Genomic DNA, 14,848 nt, shown 5'->3' with positions numbered 1-14,848 from the left:
CCCTGCATAGGTTCCCATCCCCCTGCCATATTAGTTTAACTCCTCCCCAACAGCACTAGCAAACACTCCTCCGAGCACATTGGTTCCGGTCCTGCCCAGGTGCAGACCGTCCGGTTTGTATTGATCCCACCTCCCCCAGAACCGGTTCCAATGTCCCAGGAATTTGAATCCCTCCTTTGTGCACCACTCCTCAAGCCACGTATTCATCTGAGCTATCCTGCGATTCCTACTCTGACTAGCACGTGGCACTGGTAGCAATCCTGAGATTACTACTTTTGAGGTCCTATTTTTTAATTTAGCTCCTAGCTCCCTAAATTTGTCTTGTAGGATCTCATCCTGTTTTTTTTTACCTGTATCATTGGTACCTATATGCACCACAACAACTGGCTGTTCACCCTCCCTTTTCTGAATGCCCTGCACCCGCTCCGAGACATCCTTGACCCTTGTATCAGGGAGGCAACATACCATCCTGGAGTCTCAGTTGCGGCCGCAGAAATGTCTATCTATTCCCCTTACAATTGAATCCCCTCTCATTGTAGCTCTCCCAATCTTTTTTCCTGCCCTCCTGTGCAGCAGAGCCACTCACGGTGCCATGAACTTGGCTGCTGCTGCCCTCCCCTGATGAGTCATCCCCCTCAACAGTACCCAAAGTGATGTAACTGTTTTGCAGGGGGATGACCGCAGGGGACCCCTGCACACTACCTTCCTTGCACTGCTCTTCCTGTTGGTCATCCATTCCCTGTCTGGCTGTGTAACCTTTACCTGCAGTAAGACCAACTCACTAAACGTGCTATTCATGTCATTCTCAGCATCGTGGATGTTCCAGAGTTCATCCACCCGCAGCTCCAGTGCTACAATGCGGTCCGTCAGGAGCTGCAGGCGGATGCACTTCCCGCACACGTAGTCGTCAGGGACACCGGAAGCATCCCTGACTTCCCACATAGTACAGGAGGAACATAACACGTGTCCGAGCTGTCCTGCCATGACTTAACCTTCAGACACACTGAAATTGGCAACAATAATGCTAAAGGTTACTTACTGATATAGAAAAGAAAAAGAAAAACTACTTACCAGTCACTTACCTCCTTGGCTGTGACGTCACCTTTCGATTTCTTTCTACCTTTTTGCCTTCTCTCCCTGCTGCAGCTGCACCAGCTGACCTTTTGTAGGCTCTCCGAACTGCCGCCTGAATTCCCGCCTCTCCGAGCTCCCCGGACTCCTGGTTTCGCTGGCCTTTTGTAGGCCTCTCGGAACTCCCGCCTCTCCGAACTCACCGAACGGACTCCTGGTGTCGCTAGCCTTTCCCAAGGCATTTGATCTAAGCCAAAGATACCAGATTTATTTTTGCAAATGACAATTCTTGGAAAATATTTAGCATTCGCCATCAAAATTTAGCATATTTAGCATGGACATATTACTAATGTATTTTTATTCCTAAAATTAAATAAGATCAATTTGGATCCAGGAATATTTTCTTTATGTAGTCTCTTTCTCTGAGGTTCCTTGAGTCTGTCACCACAATGTATGCATAACATAGGATAGGTCACAATTTGGAGTTTGGGTGCCAAGGGCCATTATCGCAGTTTTCACTCGAATAAGAGTAATACCTTGCTTACTCTTTTCTGTAGATATGTGCACACAAACATTCAAACCCTCCTCAATAGTGCTCTCTACTCTTCATGCAAGCACCATCAGCATTTACGCTGAACCAAGCATTTCACACAGGAGAAAAGTTACTAGTGACATTTAAAATTGCTGGCCTGCTCTACAGGTTATTTTGAAGCTTTTAGTAGTTATATTGCATTTTTCAATAAACTCTCAGATCTGGCTAAGTCAATACTGAGATTTGGGTATGTACATTGTTCTGAATCTACTGTACTTGATAATCAACAAATGTACTTTACCAAAGGGCTCTTGCAGCTGGGACAGGAAATATTGATATTTTGCAAGCTGGAAAAAGCATTTGCTCCTTTGAGGCTAAATTACATTTTTGCTCGAGAGCCCAATTGCAGCTGTTTGTTTTGTGTTTTAATATACAAAAACTTGCTTTTTACATTGAACAACAACTTGCATTTTTATAGTGCCTTTAATGTAAAGAATATCCCCAAACGATTCACAGAGGTATGAGGCAAAATGGATGCCAAGCCAGAAAAGTGGTTAAATTGACATGCAAAATAAACCAGGTCTCGCACGGGGCTTTTTGCTGGCTTACGTCATTCTAGATTTGTAATTTTACAATTATCTCGGATCATTGTACATCTACATGATAACATACAGCTAGCAGGATACAGAATTTGGACCTGTTGGTGGCAACATCTGGACTTAAAAAATTAGTTCCTTGAGTATCCATGGTAAAAAGCAAAGAAGTGAGAATTCTGTATGTTTCACAATTATTTATATTCCATGTTGAGTGGCTTCTCCTTCCCCTTGATCCTCCGGCTCCAAGGAAAATCATTGGGTCCAAGTTGCAACAGAATGACGCCATATCCTGTCTACAGTGGGGAAAAAACCTTTCTTCAATCATGCATACGTTTTAATTATGATTTATCCTGTACCAGGCAATTAAGGCTAGGGAAAATGAAATAAATTACGTGCCTGGTTCCATTGTGAAGACAGTACGTGTGGCTGTTGAATTACTAACTAATGCTGAATTGTGAAAAATGGCAAACATGAGCATTCTAAGAATTGTTGATATAATGGCTACCTTAATTTAACTATGATTTAGAAATGATGCGTAGAATTTACATTTTTACCAGAAAAGCAGTATTAGTCTAATTTAGATGCAGGGTATAAATATTTGAGACTTCCAATGGGAACTAAACAACCTCGATCATATTGGAGTTTGGGCTCCATCTGACCTGAATTTGATCATAAAACCTCCCCGTGAATTGTTTGCATTTAAAGAGAACTGTAACAAGGACATATGTCTCTCAAAATTTATCCTGCTATTGATCATAGAACTGTCATGTATGTAACCTCTATGTAACACCACTGCAATATATATACTTAAGCAATGCACACCTTGACCACAGGGGTGAACTTGTGGGAGACACTCCTCACCTGGTCATCCAGGTATATAAAGGGAGGTCCCACGCAGGGTCATCACTTCTTGGTCCTGTGAATAAAGGTTCAGGTCATAGAGCAACCTTGTCCATAGAATGTGTCTTGTGTGGGTTTTGTGCCATTGAGTAAGGACTTTACATTTCACCCGCCCCCCCCCCCCCCCAAAGTCTTATTGGGATCATTGGTTAAGTCTTTTGGGTGGTCTATGCTCCCTCGTGGAGCGCCGCAGTTGGGGCTCTGGTTGTTGAGCCTTGGCGTGAGTGTCTGTCACCTGTGGTGATTCCGGGCCGACCGCCGGGACTGTGCATGCTGCTGAATGTTCTTGTTGCTCGTTCACTGGCGGTGGTGTGAGCACCATCTCATGCTCTTCCTCGGGTTCCTCAGTGTCTATGCTGAACCTTATTTTTACTTGGTCCAGATGCTGCCGGCATATCTGCCCATTGTTAAGTTTAACCATGAAGACCCTGTTCCCCTCTTTGTCTATTACAGTACCCTCAAGCCATTTGGGCCCCACGGCGTGATTGAGGACGAATATGGGGTCATTTATTTCTATACATCTCCCCCTTGAATTTCGGTCATGGTCCTTGTTTTGGGACTGGCGCTTGCCCTTTACTATGTTGGTCAGGACTGGGTGAAGGAGGGACAACCGAGTTTTGAGTGTTCGTTTCATAAGTAGCTCAGCGGGCGGGACCCCCGTGAGCGAGTGCGGTTGGGACCTATAGGCCAGCAGGAGGCGCGATAGGCGGCATTGAAGGGAGGGTCCTTGAATCCTGAGCATGCCTTGTTTAATGATTTGGACCGCACGTTCCGCCTGGCCATTGGAGGCCAGCTTGAACGGTGCTGTCCTGACATGGTTGATGCCATTGCCCGATATGAACTCCCGGAATTCGTAGCTTGTGAAACATGGACCATTATCGCTAACAAGGATGTCCGGCAAGCGTGGGTTGCAAAGACTGCACGTAGACTCTCCACCGTGGTGGATGTTGTGCACGAATTCAAAATGATGCACTCGATCCATTTCGAGTACGCATCTACCACAATGAGAAACATTTTTCCCAACAACGGACCCACGTAGTCTACATGAATGCGTGACCATGGCCTGGTGGGCCAGGGCCACAGACTGAGCGGGGCCTCCCTGAGGGCATTACCCAGTTGGGCACATGTCGTGCACCTGCGAACAGTGTTCCAGGTCTGAATCAATTCCCGGCCACCAAACATGTGACTGGGCAATGGCCTTCATCAGAACGATGCCTGGATGCTCACTGTGGAGTTCCATGATGAATGCCTCCCTGCCCCTTTGGGGCATGACTACCCGGCTGCCCCACAGTAGGCAGTCATCTTGGATGGAGAGCTCATCCATCCGCCTGTGAAACGGTCTGACCTCCTCAGGGCATGCTCCGTGTGCGGGCGCCCAATCCCCAGTCAGGACACATTTCTTATTCAGAGATAGGAGGGGGTCTCTGTTTGTCCAGATTTTGATCTGGCAGGCTGTGATGGGGGAGCCTGCGCTGTCAAAGGCATCAACGGCCATGACCATCTCAGCGCTTTGCTCCGCTGCCCCCTCAGTGGTGGCCAGTGGAAGCCTGGTGAGCGTGTCAGCGCAATTTTCTGTGCCAGGCTGGTGCCGGATGGAGCAGTCATAAGCAGCCAGCATGAGAGCCCATCGCAGTATGCGGGCTGACGCATTGGCATTGATAGCCTTGCTGTCTGACAACAAGGATGTTAACGGCTTATGGTTCGTTTCCAATTCAAACCTCCTGCCAAAAAGGTACTGATGCATTTTTTTTACACCATAGACACATGCGAGTGCCTCCTTCTCAACCATCCCATATCCATGTTCTGCTTGAGAGCGCGACCTGGAAGCATAAACGGGTTGTAGTTGGCCCTCAGCATTACTCTGCTACAACACGCACCCAACCCCATAGGACGATGCATCACATGTCAGAACCAATTTCTTACAGGGTCAATAACTTATTTGAACAAAGTAGCTTCCGCACCCGATTGAAAGCCCGTTCTTGATAGTCCCCCCAAAACCAATCACAACCCTTAGGCAGGAGCACGTGAAGCGGCTCCAACAAAGTGCTTACGTTCGGCAGAAAGTTCCCGAAATAGTTCAAGAGTCCCAGAAATGAATGCAACTCCGATGTGTTGCCGGGCCTGGATGCTCGTCGAATCGCTTCTGTTTTGGATTCGGTGGGCCGAATCCCATCTGCAGGAACTCAACCTCAGGAGCCAAAAATAAACATTTAGACTTCTTGAGTCGCAGGCCTACCCGGTCTAGTCGGCGTAGCACCTCCTCCAGGTTGTGGAGATGTTCTTAGGTGTCACGACCCGTGATGAGGATGTCGTCCTGAAATACGATTGTTCCAGGAATGGATTTAAGCAGGCTTTCCATAATTCTTTGAAAAATCGCAGCCGCTGATCTAATGCCAAACGGGCACCTGTTGCAAACGAACAGTCCCTTGTGCGTAGTGATGGTCAATAGTTTAGATTAGTCGGCCAGTCCTTGGGTCATGTCGGCTGAAGTGAGATCCAACTTGGTAAACAGCTTGCCGCCTGCCAGCGTGCCGAAAAGATGCTCCGCTCTCAGGAGCGGGTACTGGTCTTGTAGTGACACTCGGTTGATAGTGGCCTTGTAGTCGCCACAGATCCTGACAGAACCATCTGCTTTTAGTACGGGAACAATGGGGCTCACCCAGGTGCTGAATTCAATGGGCGAGATGATGCCCTCTATCAGCAAACTGTCCAATTCGCTCTCAATTTTCTCCCGCATCACATACAGCACCGCTCTGGCTTTGTGTTGCACTGGTCTGGCGTCCGGGGTGAGGAGTATCACTACTTTGGTGCCTTTGAATGTCCCGACGCCAGGTTGGAATAGTGACTCAAATTGTTGTAGGACTTGTGAGCACGAACTTCGCTCCACAGATGACATTGCGTGCACATGCCCTCATTTCCAGTTCATCTCAGCTAACCAGCTCCTTCCCAACAGTGCGGGACCATTGCCCGGGACAATCCAGAGTGGCAGCCGGTTCGCTGATCCATTGTGTGTGACCGCCAACATTGCACTGCCTAGTACTGGAATGATTTCTTTGGTATACGTCCGTAGTTGTGTCTCAATGCGTTCTAATTTGGGTCTACTGGCTTTGAATGGCCATAGCTTTTCGAATTGTTGAATGCTCATGAGTGACTGACTGGCCCCCGTGTCCAGCTCCATGCATATAGGGATGCCGTTTAATAAAACCTTCATGATCTTTCGTGGCGATTTGGTATATGAGCTGTGAATGTTTGCCACATGAACCCGCTGAACTTCAGCTTCCATTGATTTGCCCCAAGAGTCATCCTGCATCACAGAGCCCTCTTCTGGTGCATCTGCCTTGTAAATTAGCCTGGTTACAGGCTTCCTGCATGTTCGAGCTAAATGGCCACTGAGGTTGCAATTTCTACAGACAAATTGTTGAAACCTGCAATTCCTGGCAGAGTGTTTGCCCCCAGACCACCAGCATGAGCTGAGATTCCCATTATTCCATTGTTGTGAACAAAGGAGCTATGACCCGGCATTCCTCGCTGATTGTCCCTTTGACTGCCCTTGAGTACCCTGTTAGTGGGTGTCAATGGCCCCATCCCGGATCGCATTGTCCAGTGTGATGGCGTAAATGTCCGTTCATCCTGCCATTGTCTCTGTTGAAAACCTGCTCTGGGGTCTATTGCTGTCTATGGTATGTCGAACTGCCCTTGCCTGCCTGCGGGGCTCTGAGTCGCGTTTATGATATTGACTCCCTGATCCCCCGCCGCGTTGGAGGCAGAATTGCGCGCGTATATGATTTTGGTTTCCCACTCTCCCGACATGAAAGTCTGAGCCATCAACGCCGCTGCTTCCAAATTCAAGTCCTTGGTCTCGATTTAACTTTTGGAAAATCCCTGCATGACACATGCCCTCAATAAAGAAATCCCTTAACATCTCCACCCTGCAGGCATCTGTGAACTTAGAGGCTGGCCAACCGCCGGAGGTCCGCAACGAAGTCCGGTATGCTCTGTCCTTCACGACGTCGGTGGGTATAGAATCTGTGTCGGGCCATGTGTATGCTGCTCGCCGGTTTGAGGTGCTCACCGATTAGTTTGCTGAGCTCTTCAAAGGTTTTGTCCACCGGCTTTTCGGGTGCTAGTAGGTCCTTCATGAGCGCGTAAGTCTTAGGTCCCCAGCTGGTCAGCAGATGGGCCCTTCGCTTGTCGGCCGCTGCATCTCCCAGCCATTCTTTCATGACAAAGCTTTACTGGAGCCTCAATGAAATCATCCCAGTCCTCACCAACACAGTACCGTTCCTCTGTGCTACTGGTGGCCATTCTCGTGGGTCGTTGATTCCCGTTTCTCGTCGCCAATGTAAAGTCCTTACTCAATGGCACAAAACCCACACGAGGCACATTCTATGGACAAGGTTGCTCTATGACCTAAACCTTTATTCACAGGACCAAGAAGTGATGACCCTGCGTGGGACCTCCCTTTGTATACCTGGATGACCAGGTAAGGAGTGTCTCCCACAAGTTCACCCCCTGTGTATTGCTTAAGTATATACAGTATTGCAGTGGTGTTACATAGAGGTTACATACATGACAAGAACTGTAGAATTTTACAACACAAAAGGAGGTCATTCAGCCTATTGTACCTGTGCCAGATCGCTAAAAGAGCTATCCACAGCCCATTCCCCTGCCCTTGCCTTTTAATTTTTTTTATAAAAGTATTTATTTTTTGTGAAAGCCTCTCTGAATTCAGCTTCCACCATTGTTTCTGGTAGGGCATTCCACATCCTAACAATGATCTGCGTTGAAAAATAAAATGTCCTAACCTCTCCCTTCTTTTGGTGATCTAAATGTAAAGCCTCTAGTTAACAACTCACTGATGAGAGGAATATCTTTCCTGATTCACTTTACCAAAACCTTTCCAGTTTGAACATCGCCATCAGATCATCTCTTAACTTTCTTTGTTCTAAGTCCCAGTTTCTCTAAACTTTGCTCAAAACTGGAGCTTCTCAATCCTGGTATCATGTTAGTGATTCACTTGCACCCACTCCATGACCATAATCTCCTTTCTAAAGTGAAACACCCAGAACTGGATGCAATATTCTTCCAGCAGCCTGAGTGATTTGTATATGTTTAGTACTTTGTACTCTATACTGTTGTTCATAAAATCTAAGATCCAATATGCTATTTTTCCAACTTTAACAACTTTTTCTATCTTTAATGATTTGTGTTTTGAACCCCATGACTCTCCTCCTCTACTCCTTTTAACATTTAGTATTTATGTCCTCTCCAAATTCCTTCCAAAATGTATCACCTCATCTTTCTCCACATTACATTTCATCTGACAATTAACTGCACAATCTACTAACTTGTTTCTGACCTCTTGAAGTTGAATCCTCTTCATAGTTAGCCATGCTCCCTATTTTTGTGTCATTGGAAATGTTGTTGATGCGCCCCTAGATCCAAGTCCAGATTATTTATATATATATATATATATTGAGAAGAGCAATAGTCTCAACGCTGATCCCTGGCAAACACAATTGTTTATATTCCTCCAATCTGAAAAACACCAATCAATCACTATTCTCCAGTTACTGTCCTTTAACCAGCCTCCTATCCATGCTGCCACATTGCCTTCAGTACCATGTGCCTTAACTTTATCAGTAAGTTTCCTATGTGGCACCTCATCAAATACTTTTACAAAATTCGTGTGTGCAACATTCACAACATTTTCTACCTCAAAGCACTCCATTTAATTTGTCAGATATGGCTTGATGTTTACATTTATTTAAAAAGTGTCCTGAAAATTTACACTGTCCCAGAGCATTCCAATATTAATAACTTTTTATTTACATAGCAACTTTAATGTAGTAAAACGTTCCAAGGCGCTTCACAGCAGTGTTACAAGACAAAACAGATAAATTTGACACTGAGCCACAAAAGAAGGAATTAAGGCAAATGACCAAAAGCTTGGTTAAAGAGGTAAGTTTTAAGGAGCGTCTTAAAGGAGGAAAGAGAGGCGCAGAGGTAATGTAGTTACCCTGTTTCCACTGCTGCTTGCTAACATGCTGCACTTTTGGACTTCTGCTTGTAAGTAACAGAATTTGAGCCACCACTCTGGGAGTAGGTTCCATGGGCTGAACAAATGGTAATTGAAGCTTGGCACTAATTTTCTGTGTGGATTTTCATTTGACCCCACATTGAGGTGCTTGTGTTCTAGCACAAGCAGGTCTGGCTTAGCCATCAATGACTTGTGTTGCTCAGGTTGTAATTTTGTACAGCATTGGCAACCTGGCCGCAGCTGTACTTTAGCTTGAGTTGATGATTCTTATCCAGTCTATTGCTCTTTCTGGTTTTGAATTGTGCAGCAGCCAGGAGCAAGACATGAATATTGTAAGCAGCCAGACAAATGGACTCAACCTATCACTAGGCAGGTGTTTGTTTCTGGGAGAGTTATGGTAATTTTCATGAATATAAAATTAACATTTCACAAGGAGATATTGAATATTTTATTTACTGTGCATATTTAAAAGCTGTTCAATATTTTAAAAGGGCGTTCTTTCAGTAAGCTATTGAGATATTTTAAAACTGGAAATATGGAACATATTTCTGGCTTCCATCCGATACAGATGTGATCAGTTACATTCTATCTTTACACTATCACAATGATATAACATGAGTGTCACAATGCCATTAAACAGAAAACTGAAAACCAAAGAGTAGCTAAATAGTTATCAGGCTACTTGGGCATTTTCAAAAATCCTTTTTTTTTGGATGCTCCAAATGTGTAATTTTAAACTGCAACTAAAAACAATCACAGTATGCAGTTTAACTGGGAAATTCTGTAGTAGTTGCAGGAACATATAGCAATGAAGGTCTTGTGTGTTGCATGTGCAGTAGATCTGTGAGATTGGAAAAAATGGTTTTCCTTGATTCATATTACTCTTCATTAAGAAAGTTTATGTTCTGATTATTTAATATTGACTTCAAAATGTGTTTAAAACAGATGTAATTTTATACCTAATTTTCTAACAATCATTTTTAGATATAAATGCTTGGAATCATTCTTCACAGTTAAGATAGTACATTCATATTATAAAAACAAGGAACTGATTTGGACCATTCAAATGTTATAAATAAACTGGTGGCCAAAATTTATTTCAGTTAAGTTAAATACCATAAAAATATTGTTGGATAAGCAGATCAAATGGTTTTAAGCAATGGCTGTGTATTATGTTTATAGTCTTCGTAGTATTGCTGCAGTAATAGAATCATCAAATTGGTGCTGGTAACTTTGTATTGGTCTAGTACCGCTTTGCCAAAAAATATAGAATTACAAGTAATTACTTAGTCATGTGTTGCAATTTTTTAAAGCACCCCAATCCTTTTTTCTTAGTGAAAAAGGAAGCTTTTTGTGAGATTTATTTTTTAACAAGTCATTCAGACAACAGCACGTAATAAATTTGATGAGCGGTTGAACTCCACTGACTACTCAAAAATGTTCATTATACCATAAAGAAATCAGAAAAGAAGAAATATATGTATTGGGCACCTTCAGTATTTAAAACACAATCTTTTGATACTATGCCTAAAGTTAATAAAAATCTATCTTTAACATTAATACAATACATTAAGGATGAGTTTTGAGTGTGGCAGATTCGTATTCATTTGAACGACTCCACTCCAAATTCTGTGCCAATTAAATGAATGTTTGCAGTAACATGTTGCTATTATGCACTGATATTTCACGCATCCATATTTCACAGGTTTTTAATGTCAACTGAAAATATATGATTGGTTATTTCAAATTATTTTAAACCTTTTTATATAACAATTTCAATGGCTGGCTTTTTTTTGAGTGTTTTGTTTCTTTGGTTGTCTTGTGCAACCTGCCCTGCCTAAAACCGATATCTTAACTTGGCTGTTGCTTGCCACTAAATTTTCCTTTTTTGTGTGTGCTGGACCACTAACTGCCTCACGGTGGCTGCGTGCTCAGTTGCAAGTGGGGCAGGAAAAGAACAGCAGGAGGCTCTATTCTGTCTCACAAAGGACCTTCATGTTAAATGATAAATGGCAGCACTGACCTAGAGACATACTCTACCTAAATAGTCCCGCCCTCCTTGCTGAAATGGAAAAGCAACAAACATGAGAATGTGAAAGGAGGGGGAGGGAAAGATTGATAGCTATAACAAAAAGATTTGAAAACTTAAACTGCTTGCCTGGGATTCAAAAAAGAGAGTTTAGAACCAACTAATTAAACCAACGTGAAGTATTGACCATACTATAAATTTTAGCTATATGGGGCAGCCTACAAAATGAAAATTTTCACATTAAATTTATCCTGCTAAGTGTATAATACTTTTATAGAACTTTTTAAAATTTGTTGAGAAGCATTCCTTTTAATTCCATAAGTTCGAGCAAACATAACCAGAGTATTAAGTTTTCTGTTTTTAAGGAAACATTTTGATTTGAACTGAGATGTCTATTCCAGTGTCTTTTGTAGGGTCTAGTGATGAGGCTTTTCACTCATGATAATTTGCCCACTTTTCTCAGGGGAAAGAGATAGAATAGCATGCCTTTCTGTCCCATATAATAAGAAAAGTATCTATCTAAAATTCTTGTTTTTCAGTGTACTTTTTCATACTGATTCTAATTAGTTGAGTGTTGATTTTATGGATTTTTGTTTTAAGGTTGAAATATTTTGATTATGCTAAAGGAATGCATTTAGTATGCCCAACTGGCAACAGATGAGCTGAAGAGAAATCTGACAATCCTCCCTTTGAGATCTTTTGGAAACTTGACTATTTAAATCACAACTGGTTAATTAAACCAGCTTTTGAAGCCTTCTAGTCGTTAAATATTTTTGTGATGTTGGTTCCTGTGCTGAATTGTTAATGTAAACATAGATATTTGACCTGCATTCACTGTAAATGCTAACCAAGAGAGTTGAAATACTTTACTCATCTTTAACCTGTCTGTGGGTTTCAGGTAGTTCTGGACAGTCAGCATCCATGGCCGTTGCTGGCACCAACCAACTTGCCATTACCAAGACAACATCCGTTCTTCAAGATGGAGTTATAGTTACAACAGCGGCTGGAAATGCATTGCATGGTCAGCTTCCCATGGGGAGCACTCTTCCCTTCATTGGACATGACCAAGCTTTTCAGTTTGGACATGCTGTCCCTACGAGTAGCACTCTTACCCACCCTTTGAACCCAAACCTCCTCGGCTCTCTGTCCATCCCTTTAGCAATGAACCAACAACAGCTCCTGAACCAGAATATGCTGAACATGTTACCTACATCGGGAGATGGCAAGGGAGAAGTCTCTGTTAATCCTTTGGGAATTCTGAACCCAAATTTAAATGCAGCTTTGACTTTGCTCCCTGGTGATATGGCTGGACAGACTCTTCAACCTGTTCAACTTTTGGCAACATTGTTTCAAAACCAAGCACAAGCTACCATGCTCCCCCTTACATCTTTTAACTTAACTCTCCCAGATTTATTACAGCAGCAAAGCCACCCTTCACCTTCAGTGACACAGATCCAGCCCCTGCCAGATCATTTGCATAGCCATCAGTTAGTTAGTAACAGGCCAGAAACCCTTTTGACAAACCCTCTGGGGAACCCTTTACCAAGCCTTTCAAGCAATGACACTACTTCAAACCCTCTCCTCCTCCCAGCTGTCACAGCAGCCCCAGGACTGATGGCCTTGAATCCCCATCTGTTGAGAAGTGTTCTGCACTCTCCCTCGGACCGTGTTGCTAATCATTCTGAGGTTTCCATAGCAACCTCATCCCCAGCAATCACTACCACCACCACCACATCATCATCAATAGCAGCGCTTGCCGTCTCAACTCTTGGTGGGACAGCAGTTATGTCAATGGCAGAGTCGCTGCTACCCATTTCAGCTGCTGGGCATGCAATCGGACCTACCAAACTGAACAACTCTTTGCTACCACACCTCCCTTTGCTGGGAGCCAGCCTTCTTGGTAAGTTTTGAATTTGCCAAGTACATTAAATATTTTATTATTAAAGAATGCAACAAACATTTCTGCATTGTAAATTTTACTCCGTTTAAAACATTAGTAGTTCTTTAAAGAAATATCTATAAATGTACATGGGTAAAGGAAGAAATGTTTTGGTCAGGAAAATTGCTGCTCTTAGCCTGGTAGATTTTGAAATGTATGTGAAATATATTTGTATTGAGGGACTCCGTTTATTAATATTTCAGCTATTTCGACAGCCAAATTTATATTCAGATTTATGGGTAATTTTACTTTGGGGAGAAATTATTATGGAGTACCATGTAAATATTAAGACTTTTTTCAATAAAACATGTATACATTTTATAGACTGCCGAGGTTGACCTGAGATGGTGGGCACAACATTTTTAATGATGTGAAATGTTTGCTATTTTGTTTTCTTTTTCTTTGAAAACATTTAGAGAAGTCTATTGATGAACATAAAATGGGCCATAATTTGCTGTAGGAGTGAATCTAATGGTGGTTGCCATTGGTTAGACTTGCCCTTTTAATCTCAACGGTATTTTGCGCCGCAAGTTGCTGAAATTGTGAGCTGATAGTCAAAATACAGGGCATCTGGGACCTGATTGAACAGGGAAAGCAACTATATATCTCCTTAACCAATCAGATTGTGGGATTGTGACATGAGCAGTACGAGGATTGACAAGAAAGTGTGCAGAATGGGTGAATTCAATGTCCAGTCCAGTCCAGTACAGAAAGAGAAATAGAGAAGGAAAGAAAGATTGGATCAAGAGAGAGAAAAAAAGAGACAGAAAGGAAAATATTAAAAAAATAAAACATTTAAATTTTAAATTTCACATTTTTAAAATCTCCAACAACAATTAAAATCTGAAGGAATACAACTCCACACTTGTAATCGTTAATATTCGGTCCCAGAGAGGTTCATTGGCAGTAATTAACAATTAGCACATCATTAAAAGAATCTGACAGCTAATCCAAATTTAATTAAATATGCACAGACCTTAAATGGCTCCAAAGCAGGCTCCTTCCAACACTTCAGACCAGCTTTAACTTTCTGTGGTAAGTTTAGTCCATAATTACTGTGCAAATATAGCAACTACACACTATTTGGTGCATTTCAATGGTGAGCCAGTCAGCAAGATGCCATTTTCACGAAGCGAAGAGTGGAGCAGTGCATCTCGGACAGCAACTTTTGGAATTCCGCGTTTAAACACACATCTTCCCTCGCCTGAAGTTGCTGTGGTATTTGCGCTATTAGCCTCACCATTTTTACAGAAAATCGTAGGCCAATATAGAGCCTAGAGGAATGCAAAGCTGCATTCAAGAGCTTCAATTTATTTTTAAGCTATATACAAGTATACAAAATCTGTTTTTAAATAAATAACTATTAACAAATTGAGTCTTCAACTATTTTTGCAGTCTTTTTTTTTCTTTGACTAAGAATTTCTGTTTGGAATTCGGATAAAGGAAGTCTTCACTAACAGCTTTCTTTATACTTGTGTCCATCTAAACCAAACTGAAGTATGATGATTGCATTTTGGAAATGTTGCCAAACTGCTACTATTGAACTCAAAAGTATGAAACAGTCATAGCTTACAAACAAACACCAACTTGTGCAAGTGCATTACCTTTATTGGCAGGGAATTATGAACAAACTTTTGTTCAAACAGTGCTGAATAATTTGGTATTTTATGATCCAAGAAATATTTTTTGAGTATGTTGATGCATTTTCCAAATAATTTAACATTGTAGTAATCAGGCCAGT

General features: G+C 42.5%; 1 protein-coding gene across 6 annotated transcripts in view; it reads left to right on the top strand.

Annotated features, from left to right (window-relative positions):
* mbd5 (methyl-CpG binding domain protein 5) overlaps positions 1 to 14,848 on the top strand; it is a 294,362-nt gene that overhangs the window by 188,772 nt on the left and 90,742 nt on the right. For all 6 annotated transcript variants that reach the window (XR_011592643.1, XM_070875343.1, XM_070875345.1 and 3 more), the window contains one exon: positions 12,067 to 13,068. Coding sequence is in view for 5 of the 6 variants with exons in the window: in XM_070875343.1 (XP_070731444.1) it covers positions 12,067 to 13,068 (1,002 nt within the window). In the remaining variant the exon portion in view is untranslated. The remainder of the gene's footprint in view (positions 1 to 12,066; positions 13,069 to 14,848) is intronic.

The sequence above is a fragment of the Pristiophorus japonicus genome, chromosome 3 (assembly GCF_044704955.1).
Source record: "Pristiophorus japonicus isolate sPriJap1 chromosome 3, sPriJap1.hap1, whole genome shotgun sequence".
NCBI classification, from domain to species: Eukaryota; Metazoa; Chordata; class Chondrichthyes; family Pristiophoridae; genus Pristiophorus; species Pristiophorus japonicus.
Note: the sequence above shows the minus strand (reverse complement) of the source record. Positions and strands in the feature narration are given on the sequence as shown.